The sequence below is a fragment of the Pinus tabuliformis genome, chromosome 7 (assembly GCF_031772625.1).
Source record: "Pinus tabuliformis cultivar Carrire ecotype Pingquan chromosome 7, CPIR1, whole genome shotgun sequence".
Classification (NCBI taxonomy): Eukaryota; Viridiplantae; Streptophyta; class Pinopsida; order Pinales; family Pinaceae; genus Pinus; species Pinus tabuliformis.
The window spans coordinates 1,430,560,206-1,430,587,236 of record NC_142293.1 but is presented as its reverse complement, the minus strand read 5'-3'; the positions used below and the strand labels follow the sequence as shown (position 1 = coordinate 1,430,587,236).

The 27,031-nt window shown below is 35.5% G+C and overlaps 1 protein-coding gene across 5 annotated transcripts; it reads right to left on the bottom strand.

Annotated features, from left to right (window-relative positions):
* Positions 1–7,610: 7,610 nt before the first annotated feature.
* Positions 7,611–26,271, bottom strand: LOC149253054 (uncharacterized). 5 transcript variants are annotated; one of them, XM_089459861.1, is made up of 13 exons: positions 26,126–26,271; positions 11,953–12,057; positions 11,646–11,785; positions 11,287–11,549; positions 10,799–11,165; positions 10,440–10,586; positions 9,773–9,851; positions 9,302–9,476; positions 9,106–9,217; positions 8,922–9,021; positions 8,365–8,606; positions 8,108–8,171; positions 7,611–7,884 (listed from the first exon to the last, which is right to left on the bottom strand). In XM_089459861.1, exons 5-9 carry the CDS (start codon positions 10,862–10,864, stop codon positions 9,166–9,168), a joined length of 519 nt encoding a protein of 172 aa, XP_089315987.1. In that variant the 5' UTR covers positions 10,865–11,165; positions 11,287–11,549; positions 11,646–11,785; positions 11,953–12,057; positions 26,126–26,271; the 3' UTR covers positions 7,611–7,884; positions 8,108–8,171; positions 8,365–8,606; positions 8,922–9,021; positions 9,106–9,165. The 5 variants fall into 5 exon arrangements, with proteins under 5 accessions (XP_089315987.1, XP_089315986.1, XP_089315985.1 ...); XM_089459860.1 differs by having other exon boundaries at positions 7,611–8,171; positions 11,287–11,554; XM_089459859.1 differs by having other exon boundaries at positions 7,611–8,171.
* Positions 26,272–27,031: the final 760 nt, after the last annotated feature.

Below are 27,031 nucleotides of genomic sequence, written 5' to 3'. Positions count from 1 at the left end.
TGATCTGCTCACAAAGAAGGGCTAGCTTGCATATGTATGTAATAAATCCAATGGAGTAATGTTATGTAACTCAGGTAAGTATCTCTCCAAGCCAACCCATGCATGATCCCCCACTTATCTTGATTAAAGTTGCACCTTTCCCTCTCATTGGAATGAAGCAATTTTTAAAATTCCGAAAAAAAAAAAGCATAAGTCACGAGGGGATGACTTATTTTATTTTTATTATTTCATTCCTTTTTTTCACCTTCCATATATCACTCTCTTGTCTCTTTAGTCGAGTATCTTATCTTTTTCAAAGTTTGTTTCCTCTCCTTATTACTCAAAAAAATTGCATGACTAGGTAAGACTTATCAAGCGTTGTTTTTATTTTTATTTTAATACATGATAATCTTCAAGAAAACTCCACATGGGCTTTCTAGTTTATCACATCTTCGTTCTTCTCAACCAGCTTGGCGGAGCTCTAACTCTCCTTCTCCTATCTCTCATTCCTTTATCATCCAAACACTTTATGTAGGTCTCTCCCTCATCATCAATATTTCACTAATGCCCTAATACATTTTTTCTTATCTGAAAGGGTTTTCAATAAGGATATAACAAGTCAAATTAAACCTCGACTTGAATAAGACCTTTATAGGGCCAACTCGGCCCTCTAGTATCTAATATTAATGGCTATATTAAGGGTTGATGGTGTTGTATTTCTCCTATGCTTCCTTTGTTACACCCCTCGATAACTCAAGCCTACTCGAGGTAGTCTCTTTTCCTTTTTCCGTCCTTCTCTTCAAGCTCTTGGTCGTTTTTCTACATTGGTCTCTTCATGGATCATTATCTTGAGTACGAATAAATTAAGAAGATGGACCCTTAGTCAACAACCATGTTTATCCTACAAGACATTGGGTGTTAAGTGGTCAATTGTAGCTACATGGTCACTTTCCGGATCATACTAATAACACCTATTACTCTATCTACTCTTTTGTCCTCACTAATCTAGCCTATAATAGTCACCTCTCTTATATTCACTCAATAAGGCCACCCTAGTGTTTCCACCTCCTTTCTCTTGCCCTTTATACATCTAACCTAGCATCTTCACCTCCTTCATCCTTGATTATTATGTGCCTATCTAGAATAGGGAGTGCATTATGTGGTTCAACCCAACACTAGATTCATGTGTAACTTGCCCAATGACAAAATAATACCTCTCAATTACTACTTTAATGTGATGAACATTTCCTCGTAATACCCTTCACATTATCATAAATTTAGGGCCTTGCTAGGATGTCTAACACTTAGGTGGGGTCCTTGGGTTCTTTTCATCCCTTGTTCACCAAGTTTGACTCATTTTGACATTTTGGACACTTTCTTGGGTAATTCCTACATTTATGGATCTAATTATGGGTGCAAACCTCCTATTAGCCATAGTTAGAATACCTTATTTTGGGCCCATGGAAATCCAAATCTATTTTGAACTTGTTATTTATGGGGTCAAGTGAATCAAACCTCATTAACCCTTATTGATCTTTAACCAAGTAGTGTACCACAAACTCCTTGGAGGTGACATGCTTGTAATTCATGGAATGCACAATAGAGGATGAATTTAGTGGTAAAAACCTACAATATAATCTTACCAAAACTACACCATCAAGTCAACATAGATGGTACAATTATTCGATATGAGATCACCCAACAAACTGTGACAAAACGACTTTGTTTCTACTATGTAAATGTTTTTTATGTCAAAAATTCCACATTGGTTGAGAGACTTCACATCAACGATAAAAACTTTAATATATACTATGATCTTTCTACACTAAGAATAGGCATGGGAATAACCATAATGTAGTGTTGCCTTTTACTAACATAAATTGATTGTGATGTGACTATGCTTTTCAAGACTTTAAACTTTAAAGAAAATTTTAATATATAATTTTCAATTTTAAAAATTATAAGCTCTTTCCTGTAGGTCGGTTTATCTATATATATATATATGACAAACTATTAAATATTAAATAACCCTATCATAAATATTAATAACCTATACCTTGATATTATGTAGGATTCTAAACACAATAGTATACATGTTGTACCTTAAAGCTAGTGACTTATAAACCATATGTGATCTTAGGCTATGCCTTTTTCTCATGATTTTATTGCAGTACTAATTTATTACTAAGAAAATGTGAGTTTATTAGTTTAAGAAGATTAAAAGATAACAAACCAAATCTGATTTATGATAGAGTGATTGTATTTGTGGTGAATTATTTGATGGTCGATTCCAAAACTATTACGACGAGAAAGCTATAAGATAGGTTCAATTCCAATGGAGATGTGAGATTTAGAAATGTATTGGGTATTCCTCCACTAAAGCGATTTTCATTGAGCTCCAGAGTCTTTAATCGTGCCAAATTCCCCAACAAAAGAGGTATTGGAGTTGAGATCATGCTGACTATAGAGGGTATCGCTCTACTCAGTGAATTGTGCGACACAAGCAGTTGTTGCATATTGTGTTGATCACCCGCTTTCAAAGGCATTGAGCCCCTATGTCCACCATCTCTAAATTCCTAATCTTTATGGAGAATACTGCAATTATAGGCCCCATGAGGTGATTTAAATGGTGGTCTACATTAATAAGGTTTTGCAAGTTGCGCGTCTCCTTTGGTGACCACATTGAATTCCTCCTACATACATTAAAATTAAATCATACCGAGCCTTTATAAACCTCGTAAACACCCATTCCTACAAAATTACCAGGAAACGCCTCCAACTGGCAAACTTACCACGTTGCGAAAAATCACGTATCAACTTATTGATCGATCTACCACTGTAGGGATGCCATGTGTCAAACAACTTATACACACACCAACCATCAACCTAACTTCCAAGTGGCACAAGATCCACTACCCAAATCAAGGGTTCCAACTTTAGGAAAATTTGGTCGTCTGATCTGGACAATCTCGGTTGTTCGATTAAAGCAATCTTGACAGTCAAATATGAGAAATTGTGGCCATCTAGTTTGATCTCGGTCCTCTCATTTGAAAAATCTCAGTCATTTGATCAAAAATTATCTTGATCGTCAAATTTGAGACCTTGACCCTCCAATCTAGACAATCTCGGTCATTCAATCAAAGCAACTGTGACCGTCAAATCTGAGAAATTGAAGTCGTTTGATCTGGTAAATCATGGCCCTTAAATCTAGGTGATCTTAGACCTCTGATCTAGAAAATCTCGGCCATTCGATTAGAGTGATCTCAACCGTCATATTTCGGCAATATTGGTCATCTGATCAAGACAATCTTGGTCGTTTGATTAAAGCAAATCTCAACTGTCTAATCTGAGAAATCGTGGTTGTCACAACTGGGCGATGTTGGCCATACGATCTTGACAATCTCGACCATTTGACTAAAGCAATATGGACCGTCAAATCTAAAAAATCTTGGCCATCCAATATAGTAAAGCGTGGTCGTTAGATCTGGGTGATCTTAGTTGTCTAATTTGAGAAATTGTAGCTGTCAAGTCTGGGCCATTCTAACCATCTGATTTGAGCAATCTGGCCATCATATCTGGTAGATCTTAGTCATCCAATTTGAGTGATCACAGCCATCAAACATGAAAAATCATGGTTGTTAAATCTGAGAGATCTTGGCCGTCTGATTTGAGAAATTGTAGTTGTCAGGTCTGGGCCATTTTGCTAGTCTGATTTGCGCAATCGTAGACGTCAAATCTAGTAGATCTTGTAGATCTTGGTCATTCGATCTAGTATATCATGATCGTAGATTTGGGCGATCTTTGTCATCAAATTTGAGAAATTGTAGCCGTCAGATCCAGGCCATTCTGGTCGTCTGATCTACATAATCATTGGCGTCATATAGGGTAGATCTTGGCAGTCGAATTTGAGCAATCACATCCGTCAGACGTAGTAGATATCGGTTGTACAATTTGAGAAATTATAGCCATCAAATCTAGGCCATTCTAGTCGTCCGATCTAGGCAAATGTGGCCATTAGATCTGGTAGATCTTACCCTTATAATTTAAGCGATCACAGCCGTTAGATCTAGCAAATCTTGGTTGTTCAATTTGGTAAACCGTGGCCATTAGATATGGGCAATCTTGGTCGTCTGATTTGAGATATTGTAACCATAAGATTTAGCCCATTATGGCCATTTGATCTGGGAAATTATGGTTGTCAGATCTAATATATCTTGGCCGTCCAATTTGAGCAATCACAACCGTCAAATCTTGTAGATGTTGGTCGTCCGATGTAGAAAATTTCGACCGTAAGTTTTGGATCTTTCTGACCATCCAATTTGAGAAATCATGGCCGTGAGATTTGGTTGATCATGGTCGTCCAATCTGGGTGGTCTTGGACTTCATATTTAGGACATTTGGGCCTGCCAAGTGGCGTAAGATCGAGGGTGCCCAATCTAAGGCTCCAGTGGGCATAGCGCTTGTGATATTTTTCAGTCCTTATCTTAGCATAGTGTAGCACAACACTTTTGATAGTACAAGGATGGTGCTTGTGATTCTCTAGTGTAAATCCATTTTAGTTTCCTGGTTTCCTGCAACAACTTCAATCCTTTCCTTTCTTCTAAAGGAATGTGTATATTTCTAAAGCTTATGCTACAATGAATTTATAGAGATAAAAGCAATTAGGCTTAATGCAGTAATGATAGGAGCAGTGTGCGTGTTTGTTTATCGTATTGTCTCAACAGCTCGAAGAGGCACACACATCAATCTTTTTAAATGAATAAAAATTTAGTTCAACCATCTATTTAGGATGAAAGGATCCTTTAAAATATAATTAAAACACATTTTCATTTTTGAATATTAATGAAAAAATTATTTTCTTGTTTCGTCAATGCATTATTGGCTTCAACCCTATATCTCAACTTTGTTAACACATTTTGTCATTTTAATAAATGTTTAACCATTTAAGAAATATAAATTTTGAAACTTTGAATATTAATGAAAAGCTTATTTTCTTGTTTCGTTAATGCATTATTGGCTTCAACCCTATATCTCAACTTTGTTAACACATTTTGTCATTTTAATAAATGTTTAACCATTTAAGAAATAGAAATAATGAAACTTATACTTTTTAGGCTTTGCTCTTGGTAAGGTTAAGATGGATTATGAATTTATTGTCATTGCGCAAAAAGGCGCTTTATTTCCATTGCGCCGAGAGGCGCTCTACAACCCAGTGTGGGGGTAGATTTCACAACATAAACGTAAATGTAAACCCAATATGGGGTGGATCTCACATAAAAACATAAACATGTAAACATAAACGTAAATGTAAATGTAAATGTAAGCGTAAATGTAAATGTAAACAACCCAGTATGGGGTAGACCTCACATGAAAACGTAAACGTGATGTTTAACATTTAACATTTTTAATCTAATGTCAGCCATATTTAAAAATCAATCTAATTATTAGTATGTATAAACACAATATAAATTTAAACTACCAGCCTAGATCCATCTTAACTCCGGACCTATCAAGCGCCGAGAGGAATCAAATCTCTTAAAGTGTAAACCTCTTTTTTTAGTGCAAAACTTGAGGAAAGGTTTGCACCTCGAGAGATTTGATCCCTCTCGGCACTTGATAGATCCGAAGTAAATATGGATCTCTGCTGATTTAAATTGGAACAACTTTGGATGGATTTGTGGAACAAATTAATAGCTTAAGATAGATTTATTGTTGGTTAAAATGAACTTTAAATTAGCTGAGACAAAAAGGATACAAAGAATAAGTTTTATCTTCCATCAAAAGAATATTAAACTTTTGCTTCACATTTCATCTCCTTAAATTTCTAAAGATGGATTTGTATTATGGAAAAAAAAAATATTCATTTCATTGTAATTTAAATATGGATCTGTATTGTGAAAAAAGTTTTCATTTTATTATAATTTAAAGATGGATCTATATTGTAGAAAAAAAAATCATTTTATTATAGTTTAAATTTTGCAGATAATTTGTACTAGATTGATTTAACTACAATTTTTATTCATATTTTTTAAGGTTTTTTTTCTTGAATTGAACCTCAATTTTAACTACATTGTAATCTACAATTGAAGATAATGTATATAGTTTTTTTCGTAAAATTTGATTCAATTGTAATCTGCAATCACTTTCCATTTCAAAACAAATATATTCATTCATAATACTCTAATCACAATTCTCAGAGAAATGTAAGATTTCAGCGCAAGGGTACAGCTATGTATAAATTTTAGCGAGACATAAAATCATTTCAAAATCACTTTCCACTTCAAAACAAATGTATTCATTCATAATACTCTAATCACAATTCTCAAAGAAATGTAAGATTTCAGCACTCGATGGTACAACTATGTATAAATTTTAGCGAGACAAACAAAATCACTTCAAAACACAATTTATCATGTGGAATTTTCAATTGAAAGCAAAAAACATTAACATTCATTCATAATATCCAAAATTTTGATCACAAATCTCAAAAAAATACAAGGTTGAGAAACTAGAGGATAGTGTTATGGTACAACTATGTATAAATTTTAGCGAGAAATAAAATCATTTCAAAACACAATTTATCATGTGAACTTTTCAATCGAAAGCAAAAACATTCATTCATAATATCCAAAATTTTGATCACAATTTTCAAAAAAATATAAGATTGAGAAACTAAATGATAGTGTTATGTGTAAGTCAATGGACTTTCCATTTCTCACGTAGACTTTCCATTCCAACGCAAAGTCATTCATTCATAATAACCAAAATATCTATCACAATTCTCATAAATTAAAGTAAAAATTAAACCTCAAAATACAATTTATCATATGAAATTTGTGATATATTAAACCTCACTTTATCATGTGGAATTTGTGATATCTTAAGTCACTAAGAGAAGAGAACTACAATGCATTCATTCATAATACCCAAAATTTCATTCACCCAGAATTATATGATAATTTAAACCAAAAACTAAACCATTTCATAATAAAGTTTATCATGTTAAATCTCCAAAAAGAGAGAATCGCAATTTACAAATTGTATCCTTTAATTTATCTACCAACCATATTAAAAATTATTTACCATCCCATCCATCAATCTCAATATTTTAAAATTGAAAAAACCATTTTAATTACAAAACAAATCTAACTTCATCTACTAACCCACCATTTAATAAATTTAAATAAAAAATCAATAATAGTTATATATACAAGTTAAATAAAAAATCAATAATAATTATATATACAAGTTTATATTAAAAACATAAATACATTGCTCCAATTATAATAACATATTCAAATCATTTCCACTTCTTATTTTCTTGCATCTTATTGCAGGAATATATATGAACATAGTGTTTTCCATATGTGAAAATATTGTCCTCTGCTAGAGGAACATATAAGCAAAGGTATAAGCAAAAAACCGCCTTTGTGTTTTACTGAAAGTAACTTTGTTTTTCTTTTAACTTTAACCACCTTCCATACTTTCATATTTTGCACTCCATATTATCCATTGCTCAAGGGGAACGGGGGAACCACCTTCCATACTTTCATCTTTTGAACTTTATCCATTGCTTAATGGGATTCCAGTACCGATCAAAAATTTGATTCGCCAAACCCAGAATTCATTGGTCAATGGCTTCCCTCTGCGCCACTAGTTGATCTTGTAATAATTGGATTCTTTGGTCAATGGCTTCCCTCTACGCCGCTAGTTGATATAGTTGATCTTGTAATAATTGGATTTTTTGTGCCGCTAGTTGATCTTTTAACAGCCAGATTGTCTGTCCCTGCATTTCTTTTACCTCTATTCCTTAATTCCCACTATTCGGTGACACTGAATTTCTTTTACCTCTGTTCCTTCACTGCCACTATTTGGTCTTCATGTAACACTGCCCTCTTGAACATGCTGGTCACCACATAGGAAATGACATGTGACCAGGAATTTACTCGGAATGACACTGAATTTCTTTTACCTCTGTTCCTTCATTGCCACTATTTGGTCTTCATGTAACACTGCCCTCTTGAACACGCTGGTCACCACATAGGAAATGACATGTGACCATGAATTTACTCGGAAATGACATGTGACCTTGAATTTATTTACACGGCAATTATGAGAAATATCATACCCCAACTAGGATGGCTTCTCATTGTTCTATATATTAATCCAGTTCTTCACAAGTAGCCTTTACCCTGAAAACCAATATAATAATTAAATTACACTAAGAAAAGTGTTGGTGCACATTGCAAGTAATAAACTGTAAGCATTGTTCCTTGGTTTACAAGGAATTTCAAGTGGACTTTCTTTAACATCGATTTACACTTTTCCAATTTATATTTTTCTTTTAACCTTGATTTCCTCTAGAAAAAGGAAGGATAAACCTACCTGATGGCTCATGAGAAAAGCTGGCACTATTATACAACATCAATTTATACTGGTTTGCCGAGATAACAATAAAATTTCCACAAGGGCAAAACGCAGGTTATTACAACCTTCGTTTTCCCACCTTCATCGACTGCTCATCAGGTGGTGTCCTGCAAGTTCGCTCAGCGTGTCCATTTGCAGCTGGAAAGCCATAAAAACAAAAAATGTTGTCCTGCAAGTTCGCTCAGCACGTCCATTTGGAGCTGGAAAACCATAAAAGCAATGATTTGAGATAACTCGAAGAGGTCACTGATCCTTTTCAGAAGCACCAGTTGGACCGCTCTAAATTTTAATAAGTCGAAGTCCAAAATGTCAAGCCAGATTACCTTGAGAAAGATCTAAAAATTAATCTATTACTTAATAACCAGAAGCTGCTTTCTCATCTAAGCCATTTTAGAGATATATTTTTGACAAAGATCTAAAAATTAATCTATTGGTTAAGATAAGCAATTTTAGATATAAATTTTTGGGAAACCACCAAATTTTTAGAACAAAATTCTTAGAAGAAATATACTGACCATGGTGTGGGCCTTTCCATTTGACCATATGCAAAAATGTAGACATTGTAACCATCCATTACAGATCGGATCAATGGTTGTGTATCCATGTAAATTTCCTCTGCCATTTCATGGACAAAAACGAGTTAGTAATTGTATACAAATTATGTCAGAAGACAAGGTCAAAAGACTCTTTAATCAGTACCTTGTGCAGCAGATGGCTCAAAAACCTTACGACAATTGGATATCCTCTTTACATCTTTGCCTATTTTGGATTACAGTTCGGATCAATGGCTGTGTATCCATGTAAATTTCCTCTGCCATTTCATGGACAATAACAAGTTAGTAATTGTATGCAAATTATGTCAGAAGACCAGATCAAAAGACTCTTTAATCAGTACCTTGTGTTGCAGATGGTACTGAAAACCTTATTAAAATTGAATATCTTCTGTACATCTTTGCCCATTTTGGATGTATTGACAAGGAGGGACCCATCTTCCCCAATAAATCCCACTGCACTGGGCATCAGATTGACCTCCAAAATGGGTTTGATTCTGCAGTATACCCTTATGCTTCCTAAGCCCCAAGAAAACAGTAAATATGATAACCTTTAGTAGGGCTATTATAAAGGATCTCGTTTTCTTCCAGAACTCTGTGATACCCACTAGCAGCATTAGAAATTCTTGTGACCTGGTTATCTGTAAAAATAATGTTTTAGAGAGAAAGAAGTCAGTGTCATTCCTTATAATAGATTGCTCAGTTAGCAATACACAACAACAAAACAAATGTAAAGCTTATAAAGTTCGAACATTAAAGAAAATAATAATCCCCTATTAAATGTCGAGGTGTAGAAGTGTCTGGTTTTAACTTACGAAGCAATTCTAAATCCCTTCGCCACTCTGGCTGTAACACTTGTACATCTTCCCGTGCTCTAAGTATGTCTCTTATGTCCTGAAAATCATATCCATTGTTTAATAAAATGAGCATTGTGAAGTTTCTAAAAGATGGTAATCAATAATGAGACAGTCGTGGATCACAAAATGATTAACGAGTTTGCTTTAGTACAGCAAAAGCAGTATTCGAGTGATTTAGTTTCATTATTTCAAACAGAATCAGACAAAATTGTGATCTGACTGCATATTTAGGAAAACTGGTGCTCCCTGATTGCATACTCTGTGACTGCACATGTAAGATACAAGTCTTTAACATGTTTCCTACTAGCCTACTCTAGGGCAGCAGGGACATGTTGGGATGAGGTTCACATGGGATACTAGTAATCAAGCTTGAAGCTACGCTGGTTATCTCATCATCATGGAAACAAAGGCAATGCAAACATGGTAGGATAATCTTCCTAGATTGGCAAAAAAATGTTCTACAAATCACATATGCAATTCTTCATCAAACAATAGTCCTCATTATACTGAATCAAATGGCGACTGAATTTATTTCGTGCTGCAGTACATTTTGTTTACATTTTTTATTTGCCTCCACAGCATCAACATTTTATTATGTTTAGTGAAAAGTTAAAATATTACTAACCTTGACTTCTTTTCTTTGTGCTTCCAAACGCATTTGATGTTCTTGACTGATATGCAAAGGTTTTGGATCCTGACTTTGACAGTCACCATTTTTCTTGTCTGGGGAATCCGAAAGGAAATAATTGTCTTGATCCTGACTTTTCTGAATCTTCAGAGCAAATTAGAGTTAACATAAGATGAAAATTGCCGATGGAATCTCTATAGCATGTATTTATGGTTGATACTTTTTTACTACAAGCAATGTGTTAAGTCATTTCCCTATGAGGGATCTAGATAATAGATATTACTCATGAAACCTATGGATATAGTGCAATCAGATAATTTGTATTTCATTTTGCATCAAGGGCAATTGATGCTCACCACGGAAAATTTATCTTGTCTATTCTCTGCAAAAATTGCAATGATAAGATTCATGAATGCTTGCATCGAGCCCTGCTGCACAGCAACAAAGAGTTAAAAGCATGAACTCTTGAGGACCTAGTGTTCAATATGCTTAGAGAAATTTTTCATATCTAATATGTATGACTGAACAAAACTAGGGTTCTGAAGCGAATTTTGCATTTAGAATGTTTTGTGCTTAATCGAGTAAGGATTAGTGCAAAAGCATAGGTATGATATTTGCATACCGGTGCAGCAGTTTGTATGGCTTCAACAAGGTTCCGATCAACATTTTCCTTTTCATTTGTTATTTCTAAAGCAAACCGCTTTAATAAAGCTCCCATTACGTCTGTCAACCATAGCATGTGGTTAGGGATGTGTAAAGCAAAGAATTTTTAATTTTCAAGCATGAATAGTTTCTAGAACTTGAGCATGATGAAATCAACTCAATAACCACACATTAATTGAACCTTTAGATTGAAAGATGTCATCGAGTCATTTTTCTCCCCCATCCATGTTTCTAACTGATGGGTTTGGCTGAATTTCAGGGTCCCTTATAGGCACACAAGGAGTTGAGTGTTGAAGGAAATTTCCTGTGTTTCGCAGAACCATGGGGGACCTCAAACGGCCTGCATATTTCCAAGAGCCATTTCCTCCACACTGTTTCTATTCATAATAAGCCTTCAGCGCCAATATAGAGTCAACAATATTTGTTGTAGAACCCGGCTGCAAGCTTTCCTCGAGGCAGAACAAAAACTTGTTAAAAATTTAAAATCAAAGATTCAAATGCAAACATCCATACAAATATCAACATGATTGGCATGCTCACCTGCTCTTAATGAGAAGCTTCAAAAGTAGGCAACTTCATCTCTTCAGCAGATACAAGAAAAATCCTACATTCTCAAAATATTGACAGGCATATAAAGCCCGTCCTTCTGGAGGAAGTGATGAAACATGATTTGTAACGACCTGCTAACCAGCACAAGTCAATTAACAGGGTACAAAATGGAAGGCTGGATTTCAAGACAATAACAGGTTTCATAAAATATGTGAACATTCCAATGGGCATAAATGGTATCCCATCTTAGACAAGGCTCCTGGTTGAACCTTGTTGATAAAATTACATAAAATGATACCACTTCTCAAGCAAAGATGAAACTCCTCCTCAGATGGCTCGCATGGCATATCTAGAGATCCAACCATGCTCTTTATCCATGTTGTAGCTTGAAACCTTTTATTAGCTGTAAAATATCATACATAACAAGAAGTGTAGTTAAGGTCAAAACCCTCAAGGTTTCAGTCAAAAGAGAACTTATTTCAATCCTAGAAAATAGAGCCCTTGTTAAACATGATATATAATCTATATGAGAAACTATGATCAAAGTTCAAACCCCCCAAGCCAGACTGAAAATGTGGGTTTAATAAAGCACTGAGGCATATGCAACTCAAATCCAAAATCATACATTACTAAAATTTGATTTGGTCAAATGAGAAGATCCATTCATATTGATATAGAGATACTGGATTATTCTAGAGAAGAGTTATTCAACATAGCAGCTTAAGATCAGTAACTGCATGAAATAACAATGAGGCCCGAGGGATTGGATGTACTTGTTCACACACAGATATGAAACCAATAACGAATGAATGTACTTGCAGGGCATTTGAGATATCTATAAGAGGGTATTTGTCAGGGTTTTTTATCTAAATATGTGAAATCAAGTTGCTATTTAGTGCAAGCATGAAAAAGCTCAGGGTTAGCTCTGTACTTTATAATTAACATCATAACAAAATACATAGCATCAAAAACAGGGGAAATGAGCCCTAATATAAAGCCCAAGTCATCATAAAAAGAGAAATTGAAAAACTAAATATAATACTATTAGTTCACCTGCTTCCTCTGCTTAAAGTGAAGCCAAACGACCATCACAGATGCTCTTAGCTTGCAATCTACTACCTTCTTCTATGTTAGAAACTTGTATATCCATAGCAGTCCTGAACATGTCTGCAAATGCCTCGTGCCCTCTCTAACTAAACAACTTCTAGGAGGAGGATAGGGAGAAGTGTTGGGACAATATTATGTTTAATATATGAACTCGCATATCTACTTGAACTTGTCCACGTTCTAGCCTCTCTAGTAGACAAGCCTTGGCTTTAGCCCTATCTCTTTAGTCTCTCTTAGCCTTAGTCCAAGAACTTTTTGCATCTCTACGTCCTTGCCATCCGATGTTATGAGAAATCCATCTCTAAGAAAAAATCACAATACATCCGCTAAGTGAGTAGAGTCAGTCTGAGCTGAATCCACTCCTTTGTGTTGGGGTGGGACCATACAACAGTAGGTTGGGTCTAGGTCAGAAGTTTGCGTGGGACTACCTATTAAGAAAAACCTTCTCAATAAATACAATTACGAGAGAAAATATTGAAATCTATACCCAATGGGGAAAGGACCTGCTTACGCCTCCACTAAAGCCATTAAGGGTCAGCTGAAGGTGTGTCTCTTGATCCTCTGAATGTTCACGCACTGCCTCAATGGCCTGCGCCTACCTTACTACTGGAACTTAAGAGATCGATTTTGGTTGATTTCGATATTCTTGACTGAAAAAATCAATAATGAACTCGAAAGAATCAATCATGCCAAGCGTGCCAACTCTGAACTTCGAGCACTGATTTGTGGCATTAATGGCACAACGTTGTCGCTGCTTGTTCACAAGTATTGTAAGTTGTAGTGGACACAATGCTACGCCTGCTTGTGCGCAGAAGGTTGCCATTAACGGAGGCAAATTGTTCTTGGCAGTGATGCCCTCCAACATGGGTCGAAACTCTGCTATGCCCAACTACCAACTATTATCTGCGCTAGTACAGATCATTGGAAGGAGGGCAACAAAAATAGGCATCTTTGATTGGCTGGATCTGCACAGCCAAAGCCCGCAGAGAAACACCTATCAGCGTAATAAAAATAAACAAATAAGATAAATATTTCAAATGTACAAAGCTTAGCAACCAAAATAAGAGTTATAAATGCTTGCTACCACACAAAATTGAGGAAAACAACAATAATTCATTTCTATTTTCAAAAATACTTGCTACAAATGACAATATTTATTTATATTTTTAAATATAAATAGAGAGCACATATATTGTTCCAAAAGCTTAAATGTCGACCTAAGTTTTTGATAGTTTTAGAGAAGCTTCAGATCTTTAGTCTCATGTTTTTGTAGCCCCACAACTTTCAAAAGTCTAACTTGCGAGCCTTTGAAACCTAATGGAAAAATATATAACATAGTGCATAAAGTCTTTACAGTTCCATAGTTTACCCACCAGTGTGCTTTCTTTTCATCCTCATATTTCTCTTCACATGATTTCTTCTCTTCTATGTTCAATGCTTTCCATTTAGTTTTCAAAACGGCTCCCATATCCTTGAAAATGGTATTTGGATTCTCATATTTCACCTATTGGTAATATAGCATAATGGATTCGAGCACTTGATTATCCATTTAGTTTTCAAAACGGCTCCTATATCCTTGAAAATGGTATTTGGATTCTCATATTTCACCTATTGGTAATATAACATAATGAATTTGAGCACTTGATTAAAATGAGCTTTCTTAAAAAAACATGTGAAGCATTCATATAATAAAAATCAAACTCTTTCTTATACGACAATAATCACATATGCAGAAGCAAATCAGAAGGGCATCAAATATTTTGTTTAGTTTACAATAGACTAAAGTAGTGTATGACATCGCGGAAATGTGAATTTTTTTCTACATGCATGTGATGATAAGATGGAGCACTGAAGATCATAAAGAATCTAAAATCCCTTCAGGGCACCACTCTCAAAAAACTTTTGGGTTAAATTCCCTTTAGAATAAAAAAAATTAGCATTTGGTTTTCTTCAAGATCGACCTTTGTTTGCTCATAAGACCCACCTGAGTCCATTGTCCTTGGAGGAACAAAATATATGTTGAAGAAGGTTTCTTTGGCCTCTTTGAAGCCTTCTTTATAGGAGTCTATAAAGAATTTATCCTGATGGACAGGAAATTGTTTCAAAAGTAAACTTTTGGGTTAATTCCCTGTAGAATAAAAATAATTAGCATTTGGTTTTCTTCAAGATTGACCTTTGTTTGCCTGTAAGACCCACCTGAGCCCATTATCCTTGGGGGAACGAAATAAATGTTGAAGGTGGTTTATTTTGCCTGTTTGGAGCCTTCTTTATAGGAGTCTATAAAGCATTTATCTTGATGGAAAGGAAATTGTTTCAATAAGTTACAGCATCATCAATAGCAGGATGGTTCTCCTTATCGCTTCACCTTAATCTTACTGAAGAACAAGATATCAAGTGTAAGGGATTGCTATGTGGAAATCATGCTTCATCAACAAAATATGAAATTAGAGGCAATGAGCTGACTTGAAATTATCAACAAAACAAGGGATCCAATGGTAAATGAGTGGTCACTAGAGGTTTTGAAATTTAAAAATGGGCACCAAGGAATGTGCCCATCTTTCCACTGCATTAAATCTTGTACTCTATGCATTAATGGATACATATTTCCATGCATACAACCACAAGGATCCCATAGTGGATTGTCGATGGTGGATTTTAAAGACATTTTCAAATGGTGAGTCGATAGTGGATTGTCGATGTTGGATTTTAAAAACATTTTCAAATGGTGAGTTGTTGGTGGAGTGGACGATGGAATTGTTGGTACTTGGTAAAATGAAAGTGCTAGAATTTGTGATCAAGCAGTAGTCAAGAAAGGTGAAAATCATTGTGATCAAGCAGTATTCAACAAAGGTGAAAATCATTGAGCTTTTAGCATACACAAGCTCCAACTAGATTACTTCAATCAATCTGACATAAGTTATATTTATCCATTTATAAATAAAGTTATATTTATCCATGATACCAAGGTTTTAGTTGATTAAGCAAAGAGTCCTATGCATAGAGCCAACTATTAGTAGCACCATCAATAATAGAATGCTTAACCACTACATTGCTCTTTAAATGCTAGTTGTTCTGTGTGCCATGGAGTTTTGAGTTTGTGGATGTAGTAACTCTTTAAATTATAGTTTCATGGCGTTTTGAGTCTGTGGATGTGGTAACTTGGTCAAGACAGAAGAACTGTAAAGGAGAAAATTCCAGATCCCTACTGGTAGCTGACAAAACTGTAACAACCCATCTCTTGTAGACAACATACTAGAAACACCTTCATCGGAGGGCAAGTTTGTAAGTGTATTAATATTTCTTCTACCCTTAAATAGATGTACTTCCCCACCTCCCCCCCAATGTGTGTGTTTCATAATTGTAAGGACACCATGAAAGCTAGTAGATGCATTGATGTTATGTAGTTCCATTTAATATCTTACCATCTTGCTTAAACACATCAATACACAAAATTAAAGATTATCTCAGTAAGAGCTAATTGTTGAACTAACAAAATGTTAAATAGAAAAATTATCTTCTTTATAATTAAAACTTTTGAAGATGGATTCTTCATCTTTACACATGAAAAGACCCCCTCCCATCATTAGACGCAAAAATGCATTTAATTTTGCTTGGATCAGTTTTATTTTCTCACCTTATTGCAATTCCTATAAAATAAAGAGTGCTTATATAATAATAAAGATCTTTATCTGAATAAAGCTTTTCCAATGCCTTTATATTTTAGATCTGAGAAACTTGTGATATTACCAATGCAAAAGCAATGGCTCATGATAGAATACTTAAATGAAAAAACCAAGATTTTACAAATGCAAAAACAATACATGCAAGCAAGAAATTGAGTAGTCAATGGCTAGGGCTTGAATTCCTCTCTTCCAAGATTGGTGTGGTAGTAGGATTTCCCTCATTGGGCTCGTTCACTATCTCTCCATTCTCTATGCACACAATATTATAAGAAGTTTACAAGAAGTTGAGGGTGGGGATGGGAAGAAATAATAGAGAAAGAATTGTGAGCCAAGGATGTTGATGGATGATGGGTGTGGGGGTGAAATATTAGAGAAAACAAAAAATTGTGAGCCAAGGATGTTGATGGGCTTTGATGTTTTTTGGATCAGTATGTTAAATGGATCAATGCACTTGTCACAAAGGTTTTCCTCCCTATCCATGGTTTCCTTATATCGGGAATCATATTATCATTATATGTGAAGGGATACCAAGTTCAAACATAGTTCAAGTGCTAGCTAGGAAAATATAAGAATATGCAAGTAGGGAGTGCCTTGCGGTACAACTTGATAACATCATACATGGGAATTGGTAAATCAAGTTCACAAGAACTAGAAGAAAATTTTTCCATAGCTATTTCTCCAAGGGATTAAGACATGAGTTGCAAATTTTTATATCATCTAAAGGATATGAATGTGGCAAAATAAGCACAGGAAGCAAGGCTGGTAAATCAAGTTTACAAGAACTAGAAGAAAACTTCCCCATGGCTATTTCTCCAAGAGATTAAGACATGAGTTGCAAATTTTTATATCATCCAAAGGATATGAAGGTGGCAAAATAAGCACAGGAAGCAAAGCTAGCAAGCCCATAAGGCATCCTATAATTGTGGGATCATAGGAGAATTCTAGTATCTCACAAGAATCAAAATCTAATTGGTGTTTCGGCGCTACCAATAATTTTGTAGAAATGGCAGGTCCAATACCACATCTCAAGTTATTAGATATGGACATTCATATAAAAAAACAAGGGAGATCATCTAAGAATTTATGGTAGTGAATTAAGGAGAACAAAACCTCTAAACTTCTCTATTTCTCAGAGAGTGAAAGATCTTGTTGAAGATGGAAATAGAGTTATGAAAGGATATTATTGGCAATTAGATAAGATGACAGAACAAATTCAAATATCAAATTGACCATGAGAGTTCTTATGATGAATCCAAATTCATAACAACTATAGAGATAGAGGAACAATAAAATATTTCTTTTGAGATTGTTTTCCAGATTAATCACATAGTCACTTTTTTGGTCGGTGTTTTGAACCAACTAATGTGGTTCATCCTCAGGACATAGAAGAAAAATCCGACCTATACAAATTTAAATAGCTGAGATGCGTCATGTTCCAGATGTCAACATGATGAACCATAGTAGTTGGTTCGAACCGTCGACCAAAAAAGTGACTATGAGATTAATCCAGAAAACAATCTCAAAACAATCAGAATGAATCACAAAAGCTTAAAATCTGAGAATAAAATACTTATGTTTAACAAGATGACCAAATCATAGGGCGATGCTCTATCACATACTAGACAAGTAAGAAGTTGAGAAACCCAATCTAACCAATGAACATTTGGAAAAGCAAGCATTGAGTTAAATTTCTTACCCTTCTACTAAAGATTCAAAGCATGACAAAAAGACAAAAAATGCATTGGCCTAACAAAACTCAAAACTAAAGAAGGCTATAGTTTGAAATTGATGGTTGCACACAATCAAGAGCAGTTACAAATATCCCTCAAATGCAACATGACTATGTACAACATAAACTAACCTCAGAACCAGCCTAAGAGGATAGGCTCAAATTCTCAACAGCTACCTAGCTTTCCCAATACCATCAACTTTTATAGTTTTTTTTTTGTTTTTCTATTAAGAAAGGTCCAAGGTCTCTTCATAGATAGCTTGACCCTTGTCACTCCTCGACAAGTTAAATAAGAGCTGAATTTTTTGTCTTTCTATAAAGAAAGGTCCAATGCCTCTTCATAGATAGCTTGACCCTTGTCGCTCCTCAACAAGAATAAGTCCAACATTGTTTGAATTAAGTATATGTAAATCCTCAATCAAGAGAAAACCAAAGGCACCTATAGTGTGTCGCTTAACCAAATAAATTCCAATATCAAACACCAAATTGGACCTTAGATTCATCTAGGAAGAAAGACTTCTTGAATTTTTAAAATGTCAAGTTCATAAGTTCCAACATACTTGTCCTCAATTCCACACTGTAAGTTTGATCTCATCACCCTATAGGGAAAGGAATTACGCCTTAGAACTGGTCATTATAGTTTGTTCCAAATTTTCTGCTACTCATGAGATGGACCAGAAATAAACAAGAAAATAAATTAGCATTACTATTCTTGCCAAGGGATACGAAGTAAGACTAGAATTTCATGTGTTATTCAATTGAACCATCTCTGGAACAAGTATTGAGCGAACTAGTATTAGGGCTCCAATAGAATTCAGTAAAGATGACCAAATGTACACTTGAATTTTCAAGTCTTCATTTTAAAGCCCCGTGTGGGTCACCAATATAGAAATTAAAAGCCCTTTCTAACAAAGGAAAGAAGAAAGTAGAGATATACCTACCAAACAAAGCCCATACTCCATTGATTTAATCCATGGCATGACTTTGGAATCCAATCTAGATGAATAAAATATTGTCTTTTTTTCTGTACCTCGAAGCTTATATCATAGTACAGTCATAGTCCCTAAATCTTTCAGATTTTCCTCACTAGCTAGGAAGTGACATGGAAGGAAGGTCAAGGTACTCGGGACGCTGTGCTACTCGACTTAGGCTAGAGAAGTTGCCCACCCTAATGTATTGATTCATATTTCGCCACACATCTCATCTCACATAGACACATACTGCATTGAATATAATTAGGTGCCAAGTGTACTGTTGTTATGGAAAATCATGCCATGCAACCAACTTTATCAACCATACAAAAATACACCTACCTCTTCTATTGCTATTGTACCTAACTACCTGGAGTTGATAGCTCTCTGTATTTATCTCAATATGCATTTATCTCAACATCCTTTGCTTTTCCTGCGACTACCTTAGGTATTGGTAGTTTTGTAGTTAATGATCCTTATATCACCTTGTTGCTAGTGTTGTTGCTTATGGGTAAACTAGAACTACTCCTAGGTATGCAACTACTCATTATGGAATTGTTCATGCTATAACTACCTCTACTTTCCCTACTAGTGGATTAGAAACCCTATGAGGAGAAGCTATAATAGAATTGACTGTCATCACCATCCTCATTGAAAGCATTGTTTTGGGCCTCCCTTTGCACCCTCCAAGGCTCATATTGCATAGCTATTATGGCTTGGCCCTGAGCAAGTTGGAGTTGGTGCCCGATACCCAAAGAGGAAAGCATTCCCGATATGTAAATCATTATAGCATTACAATAAGGTCGGGAAATGACTCAATCAATCAAGCAAGGCAGTACTTTGTTAAAGACCCAAAGAGGAAAGCATACTCGGTATGTAAATCATTACAACATTATAGTAAGGCTAGGAAATGACTCAATCAATGACGCAAGGTGGTACTTCATTAAAGACAGAAAGTCTTGGCAAGGCCTCATGCCCCCCATACCCAACCATGCTCCAATCCAGACCAACCAACTAGGCAAACCTATCTGAAGAAGCAGGGCTCTCAGTAAGGGGGTATTGGAACCACCCTTATACTAATCTGGGGCTTGGCAAGGGCATTCGTTATTAAAGGGGCCCTATTACCTAATCTTTGCATGAAGACACTCTCTTCTGGGCAATATTTATCGAGGTTGATCATGCTAACTAAGGAATATACAATGTCAGAAGAATTGTATTAGGAGAACCGCACTATAGTGGTTCTTCGAAAACTTGCAACTTGCATGCCAAAAAATATTCATTATTGAAGTGAAGTCTAAAGAAAGACAAGGTCCATGAAGCAATACTTCGAAGCATGTGGAAATGAATGAAGGGAAGTTGGACCAAGATGGGATGTTTGCTTAGGTTATGGCCCTTATTAAGGATTTTCAACTCCATCCACTCATGTAGGATACCAAACACCTCGTATGGATTTCAAAATGGAAGCTTTTAGTTCTTTGAATGAAAACATGTTATGTGCCCCCATTCTTGTCCCTTTGTCTTGCTCTACCTATGTCTTTGTTCCACCATTGCACCCATAAGGATTCTCTCCAAAGGTGTCTCCCCTCTATAAATGCTCGGCATTTTCAATAGAATCCTCTCAATAGTGGAACCTCCCACTATTAAGCAGGGAAACCAACTACGATCTACTATCCATCGAGTTAGATACCTTCCCACATGAATGATATTTTTTATTTCCATCAAAGGAGTAAAGACCCTACCACTCCCTTTGTACTACTCAGCTTATGTTTGTGCCACATGTTGAGCATACTCAGCTTATGTTTGTGCCACATGCTGAGCATACTCAGCTTATGTTTGTGCCACATGCTGAGCAAATTCATCAGTAGCAATATTTTTTATCAAGATGATTCGAGCTTGTTGATTCAATTTCAAAAGCATATAATCCTTTCATTACCCATCATTGCGCATAAATGTCAAGTCGTGTACATATATTATCATATTATGTATATTGGTCAAGTGATGTAATTGATGTGGCAGTTCAATGTGGTCGCCTCAATCCACGTCATTACATGCATGACTAGTTGTGGCAAGTAGTATCCATAGTCACCCTATCCATCTAGTAGTAACCTCTAGTCCTCCCCCTTTGGGTCCTCTTGTTCTGAAATCTCCTTCCTCTCTTCATGTCCTACCCCTTCCCTCCCTTTTGTCTATCATTAACATTTGTCTCGATCTAGGCTTTGGGAATCTCTATTAAGTGGTATAACTCTTCTCTATCTCTTTCAGAAAATGGCTTTGTTAAACGCAATTGTAGTTGCGAAGAAAAAAACTTAGCTCAATTGTTGCTTCAACAATAATCACCACATTAAAAATAGCACTCTCATTTGTTTTTTCCAGTTGAATCTTCAATTATGCTTCTTCTCGTGGTAGCTAGAGTTTGTTCCCTCACCTTAAGCATATGTAGTCACCAGAGCTACTATTGTAGATGTGCATGTCTCAGTGGAAGACAGAGCATACCTAGGTTGTACCGAATGTTGGGAAATTAGGGAATTGTAATGGCTGCTCCAACAAAGAAAGTAGGTGGAACGGGGAGGAATGTTGAGTCTAGTGCCTTGTCCTCTGCTTATGGCTTTGGATATGCCTTAGATGCCTAGGATGACACTAGAACTTACTCACAGTTCAATTGATGGTCTATTTGTGAGGTGGTGCGTCATCTGAATGTGCTACCACAAATTGTTAGAGAATTGACACACCCACAATTCTTAGAGAATTGTACTGTGGAGCATCGATTGTAGCAAAATTTGCAATTTGAACAAGACTACAATGTTTCACCTACAACATGGAATACAATGAATTACAAAGCATTAATTGCAAGGAGCTTTGCAATCTCATAATTATTTAATATAACAAGCCTACATAGTGACCAATACAAAAATTAGTTTTTTAAGTGATTAATTATTCCTAACAATTAAGTAAAATAAATCCAAACTCGAGATTTAAGTCAAATCATGTAAGAATGAAATCCATTAAAAAGAGATTTTAAATTTCAAAAATATAATAATGAATTCTTTTTTTCTAAATAAATAAAATAAATGTTAAAATTTGATAAAACTTAGAATAAATATGATAAAACTAAGCAAACTAATATATATTCAAAGGATTTTGACTGCTACGCAAAAAGTATAGTCCTTGGCTAGAGGGAGGGACTAAATATGTCTATAATTAATGTAACAACCCTAGTTCCACCCCCCGAATGAGTAATGTAACAACCATGTTAAAAATGTGTTGGTTGGTGAGCCTAAGACTCATGAGGTTGGTAAGCCTCTCTGTGTATGTACATGTTAGGCCAATGGGCCAAGTTACAAATATGATTAAGGTCGATGTGCCTATGTAAAGGGTCTGAGGACCTTGATTATTAGGCTAGTGAGCGAAGACATAATTAATAGGCTAGTGAGTTGAAAGTTGCTTCTAGGGCAGTACGCCCACGTGTATGTGTGTTTATGTGTTGGGACCGGTATGCCCGCATGGTTATGGTTTTATATGCTATGACGCTGAGAGGCCTAGTGTGGTAAATATGTTTAATTTATGAATATCAATAAACACATAATGGCTGCAAATAAACCTAGACAAAGGAGTATGGGGAGCCCATTACTCCACGGCATGAAAAGAGGTGTCGGGATATTCATATTATAATAAAATATTATTACATTAAATAAAGGAGAACTATGTTTATAAAAGGGGGTTGTTGGTTACTTAGTCATTCATTAAAGAGGAATTTTTCAGTGATTCATGGCTATGTACCAATCAATGAACACAGTGTGGGTTCTAGAACTGATTGGGGATTTTTAGTCGGTGAATTTTGTGCTTGGACTCAGGGACTGACTGGAGTTCAAATGATCAGTTGGTGAGCCTTGGAAGGTGGGCACCACAACAGGACTGGCAAGTCCCGAAGAAGAAAGTGCCACTTGGGTTCTGGAACTAACTAGAAGCCAAATCGTTTATGGCCTAAAAGGGTGCCTAGAAGCCCTGGAAGCAGGACAAGCTCTTGGAGACCTGTGCTAAGAAGTTCTTGGCTCACTGTGAGGCACCCTGGAAAGTGGGCATCGCAAAGGGACTAGCAGGTCCCAGAGAAGGGTGTGCCACTTGAGCGCAGATTCAGGGGAGCAGTGTGCAGTGGTTGGAGTCATCATTGTTCGATTGGTGCCTTGGCCATGGATATGTTATTATTATTGGTAATGTTGTTTGTGGAGTTGGAGCCCTAGCTCAAGGGTGACCTACAGTTGAGAGTTTATGAATGATTGAATCGCAAGGTCTATGGTTGGGAGGAATGTCAAAGGTCCGCAGCCAACGGAAACATTCACAGATAAGTATTTGAGAACTAGCTTTATGTTTATTCCGCTGCATTTACATATGGTTCTATAATATTGTGCTTAATTGTGCTTAATTTGTGTATTGTGGTTAAATTATGCTTAGTTATGGTTGGGAACAACGAAATCTATTAATTGTATATATATATATATATATTTCTGGTTCAATTTTGCCTAGGATATTGAGTGAAAAGGTAAAATTCCAAGGTGTGTTTGAGTGGTGTCACCCAGGGGTGGCAGGGGACATTACAATTAAACATCATAAACTAATATTCTCCAAATTGTACATAGAGAACTTAATTGGCTTTATTTAATATTAAATTTATTTACAACCAAGTCCATTATCAATAATTGACTTGTTTGCTTGAAAATTTTGAAAAATTTCATGCGTGGAAGAAGGCAAATAAATGTGGTCACTCTGCCTCAAACTAGCACAATCACACAAGGGCAATCTTAATCCCAATAAATGTGGTCACTCTTCCTCAAACCAGCACAATCATGTAGAGGGAAGGACCATGCACCCGCATGATATGAGGGTTATGGATCTTAACCCCTAAGAGAAGCATCAAAAATAGGTTATTTCCCCTCCACCACAATATCAATGGCTAGAAGTCACATTACTAAGTGGAGTGGAAAAATAGAAGAATCATAGCAAGTGCATGTGGATTCGATATTCTTATGTATTTGTTGTTTTTGTTACATGCTTTTATCTCCCTTCTGTCTGGTAAAAGATCAAGTTCCTTTTAGTTGTTGTATTCTTGGGTTATTTTGAGGGTATTGCTTAGTTGTATCAATGTTGATGCCCGGGGTAGTGAGAACATTATAGAGCAGCAAAGCTTGGACAAGTGGCCACTGAAAGCAGTCACACCTATCATGAGTATAGGAGAGCAAACATGTGTGGGACCTCCACCTCAAACAAACATGACAAAGTAGGGTGAAGAACCATGTAACTTCATGGTATGACAATGATGGATCTTAACCCCAAGAGAAGGCTTCGAAATTGTTTCACCCTCTACAAAAGTCACAATATTGTGTGAATTGGCAAGATGGAAGAATCCTAGGAAGTGCCAAGTAAATAAGGTGTTGAGAATGAAGAGAAAGACATGGCTTCGATCTTCTAATGCATTTGTTTCTTTTAAGGCATAATTTCCCTTTTTGTCTAGTTAGAGACCCTATTTGGTTTTAGCTAGTCTATGTTCCTAGGTTTTCTGAGGCTTGGTCTCAAGACAAGTTAGTGTGTGGACTTAAGGCCCAATGAAAGTTGATTTAGGAATGGAAAAAATATATGTAGGATGAAGCATGAGGCTTCGTCTCAAGATAGGTTAGTGTGTGAATTAAGGCCCAACTAAAGTTGATTGAAGAATGGTAGAAAAATGTATGTAGGATAAGGGCTAAAGGGAGTTGTTGGAGTGAGGTCAAAGTTGGATGCACTCTTTCCTAGCCTTCTAGGAAGATAAATTTTTTATGTTCTTTGTATTGCCTAACTGTGATAAGTTCTCATCAAAGATGCATTCCTCCATGATAGAATGATGGAAGAAGCCCATGATGCTTTTGGCTCCTTCATAAAAACATGAAGCAACCATATAGAAAGTTGTAGATATTATGGGGCTAAAAGGACAAATGCATTATGTTTTAATGATAATGTTGAGATTGAAATGCACACGTAGGAAACCCACACTCTCCAATGGCACAAAGTGCTTAGTACCCCTCCCAATTGTAGTACCCCTCCCAATTGTAGATGAAAACTAGTATGGTCATAACTTGGATTGGAAAAATTGTTGTGATTCATCCATATCTACAAACACTCTACTCAATTAGAAGCAATTTTTCATGAAGCAACAATATAGAAAGCTGTAGATATTATTATGGGGCTAAAAGGACAAATGTCTCATGTTTTAATGAAAATGTTGAGATTAAAAAACCTACACTCTCCAATGGCACAAAGTGCTTAGTACCCCTCCCAAATGTAGATGAAAACTACTATGCTTAGTACCCCTCCCAAGTGTAGATGAAAACTAGTATGCCATAACTTGGATTGCACAAAGTGCTTAGTACCCCTCTCAAATGTAGATGAAAACTAGTATGTCATAACTTGGGTTGAAAATTTTGTTTTGTTTCATCCATATCTACAAACTCTACTCAATTAGAAGAAAGTTTTGCTTATGCTTGAATATTCCAATTACCTTTGTTTACCAATATTGCATATGTCTCATGTTTTAATGAAAATATTGAGATTGAAATACACACATAAGAAACCTACATTCTCTAGTGGCACAAAGTGCTTAGTACCCCTCCCAAGTGTAGATGAAAACTAGTATGTCATAACTTGGATTGCACAAAGTGCCTAGTACCCCTCCCAAATGTAGATGAAAAGTAGTATGTGATAACTTGGATTGAAAATTTTGTTTTGTTTCATCGAAATGTACAAAATCTACTCAATAAGAGGAAAGTTTTGCTTATGCTTGAAGATTCCAATTACCTTCCTTTACCCATATTTCCTATAATAAATTTACCCATATTGTCTATGATAAATTTACATGAGCACACATGATATAAGTAGCAACAAAAGAGTTCAATTAAAACAAAATGGAACCATTAAATTACGTAACAAAAAACTAGTGAATTCCCTCATACATACCTCATTCATCACGCCCATTACAACTGTTGAATTTTCATCAGCCCTAAATCCACAATATGTGTTGTTAACGCTTGCCTTAATTTCCACACTCATAGAACCCAAAACAAAAACCATGAACAAAGGTATATATATATATATAAAAGCAAACATGAAAATAAAAAATACTAAACCACAATTTAGCATGGCCATGCTCACAAAGGTAAAAAATAACAGTAGTTGTACAAAAACAAAGGAATAGAAAAATATAGCAGCAACAAAAGCAAAAAGAAAATGAAAATAACAAAAACAAAACAAACAAAGAAAAATAGTAGACAAACTCTTCTTTACAATCCCAAAAAGCATCTACAACCAATCAAGGACATCCTGCACATTAAAAAATAGAAGAGTATTAAATAGAGACCATAAAATATTATGACAAATATTAAATATATACTAAATATCTTTGGAGAAATATAAAACAAAGACCAACATGAGGACTTCATAGCATAGCACAGATTTTGCACCAAAAGAGAACTCACCTTTACTACTACCTCTTCACTATAATATAGTGTTGCTATATAGATAATTCAATAGTTTCATGAATCAAATTCATAACATAATCAAAAAATAACTCACCATCCACCTTCGCCTCTACACTCTCCTTCATTGCATTGCATTCATAAATAAATAAATCACAAATGATATGTGATACCTCTATATTAAACAAACACACATGGAATCATACATACCTCCTCATCTTGAGTTGTGTTCTTCATTGAAAGCACAAGTAGAATCTACAACAGCCTTCAGACTTGTCTTTATTTCTCCATTGCTTAAAACCAACAAAAACCACACTAGAAGATATCAAATAGAGAGCAAAAATTATTATGAGAGATATTAAATAGAAACTTAAACAAACTAAGAGAA

What these genes read in the sequence shown, in the direction of transcription:
- LOC149253054 (XM_089459860.1), bottom strand. Translation starts at nt 10,864, where the DNA reads ATGCAAGCATTCATGAATCTTATCATTGCAATTTTTGCAGAGAATAGA. An exon ending in GACAAGATAAATTTTCCGTG is followed by an intron (nt 10,587 to 10,798) that starts GTGAGCATCAAT and finishes TTTGCTCTGAAG; the next exon opens with ATTCAGAAAAGTCAGGATCA. An exon ending in CACAAAGAAAAGAAGTCAAG is followed by an intron (nt 9,852 to 10,439) that starts GTTAGTAATATT and finishes TATGATTTTCAG; the next exon opens with GACATAAGAGACATACTTAG.